General features: G+C 48.0%; 1 protein-coding gene across 6 annotated transcripts in view; it reads left to right on the top strand.

Moving 5' to 3' along the window:
- Nucleotides 1–852: 852 nt before the first annotated feature.
- HEMK1 (HemK methyltransferase 1, mitochondrial release factors N(5)-glutamine) overlaps nt 853–17211 on the top strand; it is a 133909-nt gene continuing 117550 nt past the window's right edge. For 4 of the 6 annotated variants that reach the window (XR_014712430.1, XR_014712431.1, XM_084634270.1 and 1 more), the window contains exons 1-4: nt 853–991; nt 3063–3577; nt 4118–4209; nt 5272–5365. Coding sequence is in view for 4 of the 6 variants with exons in the window: in XM_084634270.1 (XP_084490396.1) it covers nt 3326–3577; nt 4118–4209; nt 5272–5365 (438 nt within the window). In the remaining 2 variants the exon portion in view is untranslated. Of the gene's footprint in view, nt 992–1445; nt 1593–3062; nt 3578–4117; nt 4210–5271; nt 5366–17211 lie in introns of all 6 variants that reach the window. The other 2 variants (XM_084634271.1, XM_084634272.1) reach the window with 2 other exon arrangements.

The following is a 17211-nucleotide window of genomic DNA, read 5'->3' on the forward strand; positions in this document are numbered from 1 at the left end:
TTAACCTGAATTTGGGATGTTGCAGATTGTGTACTATATATATTTTATGACCTTTAAACCTAACTTTGTACTTTTGGAACAATTCAAGCATTACACCCAGATGTATAGTCACTCTTTCCTTAACCTGTGTATTTGATAATTTTAACATTAGCTTTAATAAAACAATTTAAATATTTTATTGGATTAACTTCTGCTGGTGAGAGAGAGAAACTTTCCAAGTTCCTGAGAGGAGACCCTTGTGTTAGTGGCTGAAACCAGTCCCCTGAATTATTGTTTACACTGTGGCTGCCCCTAGAGGTTTCATGGGCGGCTGAGGATTGGAATTGTGCACAGGTGTAACAACCAAAAATCAGTCCTTGCCCCCAAAGGTCTTCCAGTCTAAGTAGAACAGATTCTGGTGCATTAGATCCCATGTCTGGATCATGAGGCATTGGGTCCAGTCTTCAAAGGTGACTGCCTGAGTCTTCCAACGAAGGGCACTGTTGATTGCATAATGAGGTTTAATGAAACTGGGGAATATCTGGTCTGAACTCCTGAAAATTACCCCAGCCGGGACGTGGCAGTCACTACAGTGCAAGTGGCACTGTTCGGGGACGCTCCCTTGTCACCCACCTCTGCACTGGGACCTTTTTTCCAGGGCGCAAGGGTGGGGAAGCAGCCCCCTCCCCGGTTTCCTCCCAGCTGCGTGGCAGGGCTGTTGGAGCGGCTGCTGCTGCCCTGAGCTCTCCCTCTTCTCCCCGGAGTGCTGCTGGCGGGGGAACAGTGCAGCGGAGGGAACCCGTGCACGGAGGCCGCGGTTGCACGCTGGATTGCGCTGCCTGCAGCCCCACCAGGAAGTGCTCCGAGTGCTCGTCGATAGAACGTGCTGCTGCTGCTGCGCGCGCTGCAGGCTCCGGCTTTTCCCGGGGAGTCCCTGACTCAAACCCGCCGGCGGGCTCGGGGCCGGACAGGGGAAAAGGCAGCAGGGGCTGCCAGGAGGTCTGGGTCGCTGGTATGTTGTAAATAACCCGGTGGATTTGCTGTCCCAGCACCTAGGCTCCGAAACAGGAGGGAAACCCCAAATAACTCCCCTCCTCCCTCTGGCTGGTTGTTTCTGGGGTTGGTTTTTATTTTATTTTTTTGCGTTTCCCTCAGCACAGCAGGATAAAATCCGCGGAGTCCGTCTGGCTCTTTTTGCTTCTAGTCAGTTCCCCTCCGGTCTGTTGCCGCGCTGGGAATGCAAATGCTGCAGGGAGGGGGGATGTGGCAGTGTGTGTCGTTAAAAGCCACTGTTCCCACTAGTCTAGTTTAAAAACAAACCAAGGCGCGAACATTTCCCCTAGTAAAATTAGTAAAACTTCCGGCGAACGGGGAGGTTACAAAACCCAATATTTTGGACAGAGGTGGGTTGACTCGGTCCCTTTAATTCTCACCTGATTGGCTCTCTCCCGTGTTCTTCCTCATAGGAAAACCTTTGCCGTTCTGTTCCAGACCATATTGCAGCTGGGAAAGGTTACTTTGCTTTTCACAGTGGCTCTCTATGCACTGGGGACAGGCATCTCGCAGGGTTGTTAAGCAGCACCCCATCAGCCTCCCAAAAAGAAAATGTGGGGGTAAGGAGAAGCCATAGCAACTGCAGGGAGCAGGGACTGAAAAGGGAGAGCATCCCCTCACAGAGCAAAACTGGGGAAAGTTTTGGCTTGTGTTTTCCATTAAATCACAGCTCCAAAGTGCGGTGTTGAACAACTGTTTTATAGAGTTCTGGCTCCCTTTCTCTTTTCCCTCCTGGACTTCCTGTTTATTTCTCTTCGTTCCATGCATGGATGCAGCTGTTCTTCTCTCCCCAAGATGCCCAGGGCTTCCCTCTAGCAGATTTTCCTGTCCTGACCTGGGCTTTCTCCACATTAGCGTGTTTCTCTCCCCCTCATTCCTACCCTTCATGAGCCAATCTACCTTCCATCCCCTCTTCCCAACCTGTCTGTCCTCTCTCCTTTCCCATGCCCAACCTCTTTGCATGGAGACTGGAGCCCAGCTCCCGCTCACTCTCCAATGCAGCTGATGAGAGTGTTTTGGAGGGTGACTGGCAGTGAATTTGCAAGGCTTTCACTCTTTCACTCCAAGAGTGGGTGAATGTCATGAGCTCACATTAAGATGGAGAATTTGGGACAGACTGGAAATAGAATGAGGGTGGCAGGATACAGAGATGGTGAATTGGGGAGAATAGAACCAAGGCAGCAGGACACACCATCCAATGCAGCCACCTCAGGTGCATTGTGGGACAAAAGGTCCCAGGCCAAGAAGTGGTGGCTGTTTAGCCATAGCTGTGTACTGGCTTCTCCCAGACCAAATGTGGTGACTGGCCCATCCTTAGAGGGACAGGCCTGCAAAGCTGAGCAGCGTTGCTATGATATGGACTCCAGAGGCAGCACTCTCTAGGTGAGAGACTAATACGCCCCCAGTTAGATTTCATGAGTCATTGTGTTTGTGGAATTATTTTACACTTTGCAAGCAGGTTTTGGTACTGAGGAGAGGTGCCGAAGCCTGGAGTCTGTTTATCCACAGCACAAGCAACAGCATGCCATGGTCTCTACAGGCTGCTCCAGCAACGTACTTCAACCCTGCAAGGACCACCTATAGGAGTGACAGGGGAGTCTGGATTCTGCATCTATTCGCTGCCTTTTCTGTAATGCCAGCAAGAGGATGGGGAGCACATCGAGCCAGTTATGGCAGTGGTTTGGTGTGTGGACAGGGCAGGGGGCTGAGACTATGGACTCATTTCACATAGGAGTCACCCTTTGCACTGTAACTCTCAGTTGCTACTGTCCAAGGCGAAACGGAGCTGGTGACAGGCGAAAAGCCCCGTTCCCCATTCCCAGTGTCCTGCCTCTACTAGTTCCCTGCTGTTTAATCTCAACCCTTTAAACATAGATGCGTTTTGTGATAGCATGAATGATTGTTTGTGTTTTCCTGTGGGCAGTGAGTGCCTTTCTGGCTGGGAGTGAGGAAAGCACCCTGCTCTCTGGTGGATGGATTCCCTTTGACTCACTAGCCCATAAGCTACATGTGCTCTCTCTCTCTCTCAGCAGAGGAATGATGCCCTGAGCTGGTGCCTTGATGTGAGGAGATGCCCACAGGATGCCTTTCACAACGCCTGTGGGCATGAGAAGACTCCCGCAGTGGCCGAGTGTCTGGTGGGCGTTTAGCAGCCGTGATGTGGGAGTGTCAGGTGGTGAGGAGACCATGTCCCCGGCCTGCTGAGCCTTGAGATTGACTAGGTCTGGTGAAGGTGGCCTGGGAAGGAAGGACACACGTGGCATCTTGGAAACTAGAAGTGGCGTCTGACGAGATGAGGCTCCTCACCAGCCCATTGCGCCGGATGCTGTTGGGCCTCCTGAATCTCTATGAAGGAGAGGGAGGGAGTCCTGCCAAATGCTGTGTCCTAAACCCTCACCGCCTGCTTCGGAAGCAGAATTTCAGTGCTAAAATGACAGCCACTGAGCTGGTCAGCTACTGGCGAGGTGTGTTTGAGGCAAACGGGATCCCTGAAGCACAGGAATCCAGCGAATATATCGTTTCCTACGTCCTGGGAGCAAAGACAGTTAAGTGGTGCAGAAAGGATTATGGTTGTGTAGTCACAGCACTCGTGATTCATCAGCGGACTTGGTGATCTTGACTAGATTGTTGAATTTCTCTGGGCCTCTGTTTCCGTAGCTATGAAATTGGGAGACTGACACTTCCCTGTCTCATACGGGGATTGGGGTGAGGCTGAATTCATTAATGTTTGTAAAGCATTTTGCCCTCCTCTAATGATTTCTATACAGGGGTCTGCCAGAGTTAGCACTGGTTATAGCATGGGAAACAGGCACCCAGATTGTGCCCGGACCTATGGCTATGTGGCCTTGAATTTGGCCCACTCTCCTGAACCCCAGAACTTAGCAGGTAAATGCAGAGGAACTGTTTGAGTAAGTCACTTCTAAGTCTCTGTGTAGATTCTGCTATTGATTTGGGATCTCAAAAAGTCTGGGGTGTTATTTATTGGTGAATGTTCCAATACCCTTTAAAGGTGCTGTTCAGGGACAGGAGAAGGAGGTGAGCAAGCTGCACAGTTGGGCAGGTATTAAAGCTATTTCCTCTTCAGTTTCACAGCTTGGGTGCTGGCAGCCTCTCCACCCCGCTCACATTGGAGCAGCAGCAGCAGATCCAGAAGCTGAGTACGAAGCGGCTACAAAGGTAGGAACGTCCCCTTTTAAAACCATCCCACCATCTTTTCCTTCCAGTGGGAAGGAAGTAGCATGGAGGAAACAAACAGAGCGAGGAGGGTTGTGTTCACATTCAATGGGCTAGAGCAGACGCTAGTGCTGTGTTGTCGCTGAATGACCAGGGAGTGGCGGTAATAGGAGTCTGCCATTGGAGCAAGGAGGCTGCATCGGGTGGAACTTTACAAAAGAGGCCAGGGCCAGCTGGATGTTAGCTCTGAGTCCATTAGAGAAACTATGAGTAGTGCCTCGTGCTTCCACTCCCCTGTCAGTTTCCACTGGCTACGGTCCTCTTCTTGGCTCCCTGACCTCAACTGTTGTGCAGTGTTGCTGTGCAGTGTTAAATAGCTGTCACGTTCCACCCCAGAGATGGCAGATCCAGCCTCTGGGGAATTTTCCTGATGCTGGGGTCTCTCTGGCTGTTGTAGAGTTGGCAAAACCCAGTATTCCCCTCCCTTCCCCCCAGGATCTCTCAGTACAGGGGTGAATTTGGCCAATGTCTGCAAGTCACCTGGAATTGGAGATGGTGTGGCAGTCTGTGAGGAGAGGAAATGCTTAGGGACTTGGATTATTGAGAAAACTGAGACCTCCAGAAGGCATCTGGAGTGAGCCTAGAGGAGATATGGAAAAAAACCTAACTCTTTGGATACTGCAGACATACATCCTCCCAATTATCCATGTGACTGGTGGTTGTGGAACATGCTTGTGTCCTGCAGTGAGGGTTAGCAATGCGATGCATGACAGAGGAGTCTGTTGGGGATTCTAGAAGAGGCATCATGTGTCAGTAGTGGATGCTGGGCTTCATGTATTATCCCCTCACTGCCCATGTGTTCATGGGTCATCTTGTTAGACCCCTTCAGTTCCACATCCAAGGATCTTTAACAGTGCTAGGCATTGCCCTCCATCCCCTGAAGTGAAGTTGCTGGCAATGACAGTGCCCATGGCTTGGAGGTTGATAAGAAGGTGATTGAGGGCTTGTCTGTAACAGGGGAGTCTAGTCCTAATGTGATGTGTAACCCACCCCCTCCTGTTGCAGGATGCCTGTGCAGTACGTCCTTGGTGAGTGGGATTTCTGGGAACTGACCCTCAAGATGAGACCCCCAGTCTTCATTCCTCGGCCTGAGACAGAGGTAAGACCTTGGAAAGGAGGTGTTTAAGCTGCTCTTCCATACACTGCGTTGCTACAGATGTGCCCTGTACTTTATGAGAGTCTATAGGTGATGAGCTGCCCAGACTGACCATCTCACTCTTCCTTCGGGGTCGGGTGCAGGAGGAGGCAAAAAAGGAGATATGAGACTATTGTAGGTGAACTTTGCTTCCTGGCCCATGCTGTTGGGGGAGAGGTTGTGTTTCTCCCAGTTCCACACTAAGGCAGGTTTTGTTAGCGATTCTATTTCACCTAGGCCAGTCACAAGGAAACCCCAAGTGGAAGTAGTTGGAGCGTTTTCCTTTTTTTCTGCTATGTAATGGCTTTCTCCATACCCTAAGGACATTGTTAATGGAGCCTAATGGCTTGGTACTTTGATACCAGAATAAGAAGCCTGCAGCTATTCAGAGTTTATGTTAACAAAATCAGCCTGTGGTTGGAGGTAGCAATCACTCTTCTTGAAATCTCAGGATATTGGTAGTGGGTATTTGTGTCTTTGCTGGTTCAGATTGAGCCTGAGTTAGTAGGGGATGGAAGCTGGTCCCTTTGGGTAGCTTCTGCAGGACAGGCACTGAAGAAGCAGGACTCAGATCACTGACTCATTCCCTAGGCCACCAAACCGGTCATTTCTGGCATGGGCTGGATTTGAACCAGTGTCCTAGACATGGTGGGGTCCATATCTCATCAGCGACCCCTTGAGTCACCATGTTTTCCTTATCTGCCTGGACTGATGAGAAAGTAAGGAGACTGGATGGCTAAGAGGATTGGCCATGGAGCTTTTCACCTCTAGCTCTCTGGCTCAGATCTGCTCCCTGCTGGTTAGTAACTAAGTACTTTTACCATTTGACTACAGCTTGGTGGCCATTATGAACTAAATTGGTGCGTCACTGCTTAGTTCCTCCTAGGCAGGTGCCCACGTCACAAAAATGACCGATACAATTAGCCCCCTTGCTGGCAGTCTTAGAGGTGCCAAAGGCAGTGAGTCATGGAGACTGAAATACCTCACCCATATAGGACTGATCTGCTACCTCAGGGGTGAGCCATGTTGAGGGGGGGAGAGAGACTGTGTGGAAAGCACCTAGATATACTGTACTTGATCTGTAGATAAAGAGAAGACCTCCAGTCCCAGGGTTTTTCATCCTGCTTCTTTCATTAACCAAAAATAAAATATTTGGGAAAAAAACATTTCTGTTATTTGGTTAGGCAAGAGAATTGGGGCCCAATCCAGCTCTTCCTGAAGTCAATGGCAAAGCTCCCATTGATTTTAATGGGAGGACGAGCAGGCCCTCGGTGAAGAATCCCATTACCCTCGCTTGTACAGTGACCGTATGAATGTTCAGCGCTGGAGTCACATTCAGGACTGTGACATCAGCGCAACCTCATTAGTTTCCTACTAATAGAGCCCTGGAAATCTGTGGCTATCTGCATCCATGAACCATATTTGCAGATTGTGGATTGGATGCAGATACAAATTTTTTATCCATGCAGAGTTCTACCTACTAGGCAAAACTGCACCAAGATTGCTTTCTCTAAATGTAGTGCTCGCATCCAAGAGTGGAGACTGCCCGAGTTGTGTCTGATGCCTTGCTTTTATCTTGCTGGTTATGGTTATTCAGTTTGGAGCAGGGGCCCTGAATTATTGTTTTCTTAGTTAGAAAGCTGCCCCTCAACAGCTACATCCAAAATCAACCACCAAAAAGGACAGTTTCTAGCAGCTGTGTTGCGTAGGTAGTCCTGTTCTTCTCAACTTCAGAGAGCATTTCCAGCCTCTGACCCTCTTCTAATTCAGCGCTGCAATGTTGGCACAAATGCCAGAGGGAGCTTGTATGTTCTGAAAGTCAAAACATCTGCTGATGAGGCTTCCTTAGGTGCTGTGCTCCAATTCTTTCCATGCAGCACCAGCCCCGCCAGTCCTTAAAGGCCTATTGCATACAGAGCAGGCCATGATTGCCAATGCAAGAGAGTATTGCTGGTTTTGCCCATGTGCTTGCATTGTTTGGTAAATACATCTCCACTGGCCCAAATTACAATACAGTGTGCTGGAACATGCTGCATTTAAAGGTGTTCAGCGCAGGCAGGAACCCAGAGTGAAAAGCTAACTGAAGCCATGTCTACAAGGGAAAGTCTTATCAGTTAGACCACTATAACCCACTGTGTGGACACTCCTATTCCAGTATAAGAGTGGCTTTTTTTTGGTATAGCTTGAATCCCTTCACAAGTGACATAAATTAAACCTAAAGGAGGTCTCTGTAAACTGGAATAAGACTGCCCACATAGGAGTTGATCCTGGTATAACTACAGTGGTTCACACCTTAGGTCGGGATGGGCAAATTTTTTGGCCCGAAGGCCACATCAGGGTTGCAAAACTGTATGGAGGGCCGGGTAGGGAAGGCTGTGCCTCCCCAAACAGCCTGGTCCCCGCCACCTCCCCTGCTCCTTGCCCCCGACCACTTCCCCTCCCCCCGCGGAACCTCCCACCCCTAACCCCCCCCCCCCCCCGGAACCCCACCCCCTATCCAACCCCCCCTGCTCCCTGTCCTCTGACTGCCTCGACCCCTATGCACACCCCCGCCCCCTGACAGGCCCCCTCCCCTCCCCCCCGGGACTCCCACACCTATCCAATCTCCCCGTCCCCTAACCGTCCCACCCCAGAACCTCTGCCCCATCCAACCACCCCCTGACTGCCCCCCCGGGAACCCCTGCCCCTTATCCAGTGCCCTCGCTCCCCACCCCCTTACCATGCCGCTCAGAGTGGCAGGACAGGCAGCCGCACTGCCCGGCCAGAGCCAGCCACACTCCCCGCACAGTGGCGTGGCTGCGGGGAAGGGGCGACAGCAGGGGAGGGGCCAGGGGCTAGCCTCCCTGGTCAGGAGCTCAAGGGCCTGGCAGGACGGTCCCGTGGGCTGGATGTGGTCCACGGGCCATAGTTTGCCCACCTTAGGTTATAACAAAAAATCTTTTCCATACAGACAAGGGCATAGATATCCTAGCCACAGTGCCTTTTTAACCAACAAAATGCAGCCACATTCCTTCATTCCACCCGATGGATCCCAGCTGAAATCTCCTCAGGGTCACCCCTGTTCTGCACATGGGTGCCAAACCCTTTGTTGGCACAATCCTAGAGATTCAAAAGGCTTTAAATTTCCCCTTTGTTGAGGTTCCTGGGAGTGTTTCTTATGTCAGCGAATTCCTTTGCAGAGAGACGTGGCATGTCTTGCCACCCACTAATTTACATCTAATTTGCCAAGCCTAACTGGAAGGAGGAAGCAATCAGGCAGGCACTTGTGAGAGGCCAGAGGCTGGCAGGCAGGTGGTCTGTGCTGCTGCTGAGTTTGGGAGGACAGAGGAGTTGTCCTATGTATCATTTCATCTGGAAATATAAGAGGAAATAGCAAAGGATCTGATGAGTGAGGGTGATAGGGAGGAGTAGTGGGAGGGTGCTGATGAGTAGGGTTTAGAGGGGAACCTACCCTGTGGCAGAGTAAGTATCTGTCATACTCAGAAAGCGCAGCAGCATATACCCCAGGCTGCTGTTGCTTCTCTTTTAGCTGTTGCTGTTTTTTGGCTTTCTGTTGTCTCATCATCATTTCTATAATGTCATATGCTGGTCAGCAGTGGCATGGCAAGAGATGGTGAGGTATGCTGAGCTTCACTCTTGCTGCTGTGTAAGTCTGTGTGTTGCTCAGGTCTGATTCTGTTGATCCTACATTAAATAATGGGAGCACCTGCTGCTGGCTCAGATGAAGCTGCTGTATTTTGAGCCAGCCACTTCTGGTATCTGATGCAGAGAGATACGGCTGAAGATCTGTGTGTTCTTTGTCTGGCCTTAATCCCATCCTACACTGTCACCATTCCCAGCCGTGCCCTCTAGTTTAATGTCAAGCTAACAAAAACATTGGGAACTCAGTTGTTTGTTGTCTCGAGAAGGTGTGTGGGCAAGACCATTTATGTCACAATCACAACAAACATGTGGCCCAATTGACAGGCCATTGACACTACGTGGGAGCACTCCTGGGCCAGCTTTGGGGGAGGATAGTTGGATAGGAAGTGGGTAGGGACAGGTCCAGATATTGAGCACCATCCAGCTGGGTGATGCTTTGTGCATGTACTCTTTCCAAGCACCACATACTGTGTATAATCTGTTGCACAAGCTGAGTGGATGTTCAGCTCCTTTCACTCTGCTGCTTCAGACATTGAACTCTGTGTGGTGTGTTTCAGGGGTGAATGTTGCTTTGCATATGTTGCCAATGTAACTTTTCAGGAATTCCATTTTATTTTAAAAATGCAACAGGAAAATCTCTGATTTATTTTTTGAGCAAATAATGTAGTCAGTACATTTGAGCTGTCTTCCTGCTTGTGATTTGTCTGCAAGCAGCTTGCAATGTTCTCATAGCGATTGGTGGTTAGAAATCATTCACCAGATAACGTCTGAATAATTCTTGGTCTGTAGATCATGCACAGGCAGCTCACTGCCAGTAATTCTTATCCCATATTTGAACTGGTTCATTCTGTTTGCACGCAAGTCATCTGGCATGTTTCTGTTCCCTGATTGGCTGAGTGTAACTCTTACTATTGAGACTCTGATGCAGATATATTTACAAGTACAAAATGTGCTTCCTGTTGCTACTTGGTGAAACTTGGCTGCTTCCACAAATGTTCCTGCCTGTAAACATGGACACAAGCTTGGAGAAGGGGCTGTCTTTATTACACATTTGTAGAGCACTTAGTACAATGGGGTCCTGGTTCTTGATTGGGGCCCCAAGGTGCTACATTAATACAAAAAAGAATAAGGAAACAGACGTGTAAGGGGTGTGAAACCAGCAGAATAATATTTGATTGTATGAGCAAATATATAAATGAAAAATAAACACCTTTTTCTGGTTTTCTTTTTCACCTGTTTGAAATTCATCACTTTCTACTCTATTCAAGTTCTTACGCTGCACCCATCTCCATGGTGTGTAAACTCTCAACCCACATTTTTTTGCATTCATTTCAGCTTATATGGTTTCACACCCTTTCTTGTATTTTACATTAGCATTTGGATTCCTTTGAAACCCATCATGGTAAAGCTGAAATTCCATGTGAAACCGGAGTTCTTTTAAGCTCTAATAATTGGCTTTGAGTCCATGAGTGCTCGTTCAGTTCAGATCCTTGCCAGATTTCTTTAAGAAACTGATACTAAACTCTGTCTCAGAAAATTTCTGCCTATTCAAGGGCTGCCTAAGATTTCTGAGAATCAAAGTGAAAGGCTCAAGACACCAAAAACCTTTTGTAAGCAAGGTGGTTGGCTTTATTTCTGTGTTTACATCCCAGATTTACCTATATCAGCAGTTTGCATGAGTGGAGATTTTCTTGCCAAAGGTTGGCTTTTCTCTACTTTTGATGTACTGTTATATATCTTATTTTTTGGATTGAAGTGGTGCCTAGTAGTCTCCAGCATGGACCAGGACCCCATTGTCCTAGGTGCTGTAGAAACACAAAACGACCGTCCCTAGCCCAAAGAATTTACAGTCTAGATAGAGTATAATTTCACAATGGGTCCTTGGTCTTTTGGGGAAACACCTTCCACAAATTCCCAGGCTAGATTGTGTGCTGTTCTTCTGCATAATGTACAGGTGTTTTAGCCTCTTATGCAATAGAGAAAAACAAAATAATGTGAAGGATGCCTCAAGCCAGAGGCAAACCATATATTATCTTACCTGTGTAAGCACAGGCTAAATTAAGCCTCCTCATAATTTCATGTATATGAGTTTTTAATTTGATCCTATTATTTACCTCCTAGATTATTTTGGTAATACACGTCTCACCTCTAGAGGGCACTCCAGGCTCAGATTCACTCTCTAGGTTCATTTGACGTCCAGGAATTATTTTCCTGTAGCTGATGATTAACAGGGTTTCCCGTGTCTGTTTTCCTCCCTGGCTGGTGAGGCTGTATTTTTAGGCAAATTAAGGCTTGCTTTGCTTTGGAGATGGCTTTCCTGCCAGAGAGGGATAGTTGCTTCCATCCAGAACCTTCTGAAACTCCTTCCTGTGGACTTGCTGAATGGAGAGCCACAGGAAGGGACAACTTCCAGTTATCCTTAGGAGGCTTTGCCCCCTAAGCCACAGAATGGTTAATTAGCACTACTTCTGACCCTCCTCTTAGGCCTTGTCAGGGCCCACCGCCCCACTTGAGCCTTAGGGGATTCATCATGACAACCTTTGACACCTCCACAGCCCTGTGGCTGGCTGGGATATCAGCACCATTTCAGAGCTGTAGGAGGCTTTTTAACCCCAGACAAGCCTGTCTTAGATTAGTTGTGGGGGCTAGATCATAGAAATAGATCACTGACCTGTAAAGAGGAAAGGATGGAGTCAGGACTAAGAGGCACATTCAGCATGAGAGATGTGTGCGTGTGTGTGTATGAATCGTAAACCCCATATTCTATGATGCACGTTTCCGATACTCCGTGTGCAAAGACAGGAAGAGGGATGGCTAGCTGGTTATCATTGCTGTGGGGCAGAGTTAAGGTTTTTTTGGGGAACGTGCATCCTTAGTTGTGCATTTCTTAGGTTTCTGACTCCTTTTTTTGTTTGTTTGTTTTTTGTTTTTGTTCTGGCAAGAGCAGGGGTATTGTGTTTTATTTATAACTCTGATGTTCTTGAATGGGAGTATGCACTAAAACCACTGCTGTCTACTTGCCCCCTTCAGCTAGGGGTGTGATTCCTAGATTGCAGAGAGAGACTCACGTTAGCTCAAAAGAGTAGTGTAGCCACAGAAGCCTGGGGAATGGTATCCTGATCCAGCTGCCCTGATTTACGTACCCACAGGGTTCAGGCGGGTTTGTACTCATGGTAACTAGCCTGTGCCACTGCTCACCGCTGCCCATGTTACTGTGACTACAGCCATCGAGCTAGTGTAAGTATGGCTCTGCAAGCTGGGGATCATACCCCTACCTTCAAGTGTAGGCTTTGCCTGAGTGACATTTTGTTTGTGTTGAAATATGTTCTACAAGCATGTGATCAAAATTGGACTCATTGAGGGCTTTCATGGATTATAACTGAACTTTTAGTTAACCTTAATTATGAACTTTTTAATTTCTTCAGAGCCGTACAAAAGGGAGAAGAACGAGAAAGATCTGGACTCGTTAATCTGTGTATTTTAAATAGACAGATTGCAAAGTGCGGGATTTCTCCACTGTTTTATGTGTAAGCGGCATTATGTTCATCTGCTTGAGAAGCCAGTATTGATGCTGGATGGATCGAAGCCTCTGTTTTTATTCCTCAGACTCCTTGTTAATGCCACAAATTGCATCACTTTTCAGCAAGTGCAGAAGACATGTAGTCTAGTGGTTAGAGCCATGGATTGGGAGTCAGGAGACTTGAATTCTCTTCCCAGTTTTACCAGTGAGCTGCTGTGTGACCCATGGCAAATCGCTTCCCGCCTTTGTGCCTCTGACTTCCCTGTGTATGAGGTGGAGATGCCAATGCTTGCCCACCTTTGGAAAGGGCTTTGGGATCCTTTGATAAAAGGAGCTATGCTAGGGCAGCTGGAGAGTGCCAAAAGAGACTCAGAAATGTCAATTTTTAATTAAAAATCCCCAACCTTCCTTTGCAAACACAATTTGCTCCCCTCGGTGCTGGGCAGAGAGGAGGCAGCTTTCCTTTAGGGACACACATGGACCTAGACATGCTTGGAGTGGATTGACTTAATGCATGCTCTGGGTATCGCCCCTCCACCATACTAGTTGTTCCCTGTATCTCTCAGCCCTCATACCACACATGGACTCTTACTTTCCTGCCTTCCAAGCCTCTGCTCCTTTGGAATCCTATTCTGTTTGAGATTGCGATCTCAGGTCCATGTTTTTCAGGTCCTTAGCTAAGAGGCAGTGTGATTTAGCAGTTAAAGTACAGGGTGGGAAGTCAGGACTAGAGCTGTGTGAAACTACCGCAGAAAAGTAATTGGGAAGAGTTATTTGAATAAAGCCTGTAGATTAGCTTGCACAGAATCCACAACCCATTTCCTTTGTCCCTCACCAACATTAGCCTAAATGGGGTTTTAAGAACACAGAATCCTGCCAGACAGGATGAGCTGAGTGGTTCATGTTGTCTGGGATCCTGTCTTTGATAGTGGCACCCGCAGCTTCAGAGGAAGCTGGCATTTTGCAAATGTTCAGGGGCAGCTATGAGGGGATGAAGATTAACGCTGGAGGCATCCATGTAGCTGCCTCCTGGTCCGTATAGGATCAAAGGCCCCCCTCAGTGGCCTTGTGTCCGAAAGCACTAGCGTGGCTGCCTCAGCACCCCATTGGCATGGAGTTGTCTAGGGTCTGTGTGGGAGGCTTGTGAGGTGTGTCCCTTTCCCCACACTGCCAGCCAGGGGATGAACTGGGATTGCTGTGAGCTGTGCTGCCATCTGAATATGGAGCTGGCCTGGAGGCCTTGTGTTTAAAAGGGGTCAGGGGGGAATTTCCATGGCTTCCATATGCTCACGTTTCCTGCTTGGCCTCCGTGTGCCCTGTTGCAGATCGATTGGGAGCCAATGGACAAACAGACAGGAAGGGGGCGATCAGATTAGGCTCTGCAGGGAGTCCTGGATTCTGGAAAGTGCAGTTTCTGGGGGAAAAAAAACACATGTAAAAACATTCCCAGGAAGCGAGAGTGTGTGTCTCTGGGTATTTGGACAGGGGTGTACACCCAACCTTCTGTATCGCTCACTGTCTCTCCCTGCTTCCCAACTCTAACCTGAGAGATTCATAGGCAGAACACCACCCTGAATGTTGACCCTCAAACCTCATTGTCCTTGCTGCCTCAGGACACTTGAGCCAGGAATGGCATGACTCAAAGGGATGCTCCCAGGGAGTGCTGAGAAGCATCAGAGTCAGCCTGTAGGAAGCGTTTGGGGTGCTAAGAGGGTTAACATGCTATCTCCCTGCCCCTGCAGCTGTTAATTTTGTGTTTTGTGAAAGAAAAACATGGGGTTACTCTCCAGTTTTTCTGACAGTACTGATTATTAATATTTATTATCTATGCTATCATAGCCTCTAGGAGCCCCAGTTATAGACCAGGAACCGATTGTGCTAGGCGCTGTACAGACATAGAACAAAAAGGCAGTCCCTGTTCCAATGAGCTTCCAACCTATAATACTCTATCATCCCATTGCTGGGCCCACACACTGCTCTGCCACTGCACCTCAGCCCTGGCCTACAGCCCACCCTGTGGTACCTGTCCTACCCTCCAGTATGCACAGTATTGAACTGCAGCACCCCGTCCTAAGACTGTTAAGCACAGAGGCTGCCAGCAGCACCAAACTGTGTAGGGTTTCTGTGGTACTGTTATACAGCCACTGGAGGATGACTAGATATCAGCAGGTTCTTTTGGCTTGTACCCATAAGAGATTGCATGAGCCCCCCACCAAACTCTAAGCTGAATCGCTTGCTATACCTCTGCTGACAGCTTTCGCACTGCAGTCTCCTAATGCAAATGGGACGTAGGATGACATCAGCAAAGCAGTGCTTGACCAAAGTTCGCACTGTGTTCCATCCTGAGCCGCAGAGAAGTGGTTGGGGTGAAGAGGTTAATTACACAGGGGCTTTTCAGCATTTAACTAGTTTCTTAAGGAAGATGTTTTTCAAATGATTTGTTCTTGTAATGAGCCTGGACACAGTGAATAGTTTGTGATGAATAACTTATTCCATGAAATTGACTTTTTTAAATTTAATTCACAAATTTCCTGTGAATGGCTTGCAAAATTCTATTAATCTGTCAGATAATTTTCCTGAACAATCATGGCCCTCGAAACATTAGCGAACAGTTCATTGTGATCTTCCGTACATGTGAAACATTGGTTCATTTTGATTGGAAACATGCATCACACCCTGCGGTTTTTGTTCCCAGAGTGGATGACCATTAACTCTTAGGGCTTGACTCACTCTGGGTGTTACACTGGCACAGCTACAGCCGTTTAGCATCATAGTGTAGGTGCTTCCTACAGCAACGGAAGGCTTTCTTCCATCAGTGTAAGTAATCTACCTCCCTGAGTGGCTGAAACTAGGTTGACAGATTTCAGAGTAACAGCCGTGTTAGTCTGTATTCGCAAAAAGAAAAGGAGTACTTGTGGCACCTTAGAGACTAACCAATTTATCTGAGCATGAGCTTTCGTGAGCTACAGCTCACTTCATCGGATGCATACCGTGGAAACTGCAGCAGACTTTATATATACACAGAGAATATGAAACAATACCTCCTCCCACCCCACTGTCCTGCTGGTAATAGCTTATCTAAAGTGATCATCAAGTTGGGCCATTTCCAGCACAAATCCAGGTTTTCTCACCCTCCACCCCCCCACACAAATTCACTCTCCTGCTGGTGATAGCCCATCCAAAGTGACAACTCTCTACACAATGTGCATGATAATCAAGTTGGGCCATTTCATGCACAAATCCGGAAATGGCCCAACTAGATTATCATGCACATTGTGTAGAGAGTTGTCACTTTGGATGGGCTATCACCAGCAGGAGAGTGAATTTGTGTGGGGGGTGGAGGGTGAGAAAACCTGGATTTGTGCTGGAAATGGCCCAACTTGATGATCACTTTAGATAAGCTATTACCAGCAGGACAGTGGGGTGGGAGGAGGTATTGTTTCATATTCTCTGTGTATATATAAAGTCTGCTGCAGTTTCCACGGTATGCATCCGATGAAGTGAGCTGTAGCTCACGAAAGCTCATGCTCAAATAAATTGGTTAGTCTCTAAGGTGCCACAAGTACTCCTTTTCTTTTAGGTTGACAGAAGCATTCTTCCATTGACCTACCAGCCTGTACTCTGGTGGGGGGGGGGTTAGGTCAGCAGAGCTACAACGCTCGGGTGTGAATTTTTCATGCCCCTGAGCGATGTAGCTAGGTTGCTCAACATTTTAAGTGTAGTTCAGGCCTAGGAATCAAGTTTCCGAGGTGGATGCTTGTACTTTGAATCTTAGATTTGTTGTTTACTTGAATATTTTTGCTGTTGGAAAGTGAATAGAGGAAGGACATTCGGTGAATGGGACGGGGGACTGGGACAATGGAGATCTGGGTTCAGCCACAGATTTCCTGTCCTTTGGTTTCCTCTCTGTAACATGGGGGTAGAGTTTCTTACAGGAGGGTGGTGAGAATAAACCCATTAATGACTGCAAGGAGGTTAGATATCCCGGGGCATATGTAAGCGTCTCTCTAGAAGACAGTGGAAAGGGGTGTGAACCTGGCCAGTTCAGATTCAGCATTTTGATTCTCGCTAATAGTAACAAACAGGGTAAGGTATTTTTATAGGTATTTGCTCGGCTCTAGTCATGAGACTCTCAAGTGTATTTCCACCTCCCCATCTTTGCATTGCAAGCTGCCTGGCCATATACTATCTGCCGGATGGAGCTGCATAGGTGGAGAGCTTGTGGTTTGGGTTCTGGCGAGCGGTGCCCTGACTTTCTCTTTGTGCAGCTGCAGTTCCAAGAAACACAGTGAACGAGAGACCCGGCCACAGGGAGTGGGGAGCTAATACCGAGAACCTGTGAGAATGTGTCTGCTGGAGGGGTGGGGTTAGGGTTCATGGGGAACTGGGAGTGTTTGCAAATGTACACATTTATTTCACAATTAGCTCGGGAAGTGGAAAAAATAAATCATAGCATGAAGTTAGCTGGATTCAGACAGTGAAGTCAAACAAGTCACTTTGGAAAAGCGGCTGAGGACTCGGTGGGTTGCTTTGTTAAGGCAAGCGAAAGTTTGAGAACCTCGGAATGATGGGAATCAAGCAACAGTGGATACACTTTTTTTTTTTTTTTTTGCTTGGTAAAGGAGATTGTTTGGAAAGCTCTTCCCCC

Source organism: Lepidochelys olivacea (genome assembly GCF_965140295.1).
Source record: "Lepidochelys olivacea isolate rLepOli2 genome assembly, chromosome: 7".
Lineage (NCBI taxonomy): Eukaryota > Metazoa > Chordata > Testudines > Cheloniidae > Lepidochelys > Lepidochelys olivacea.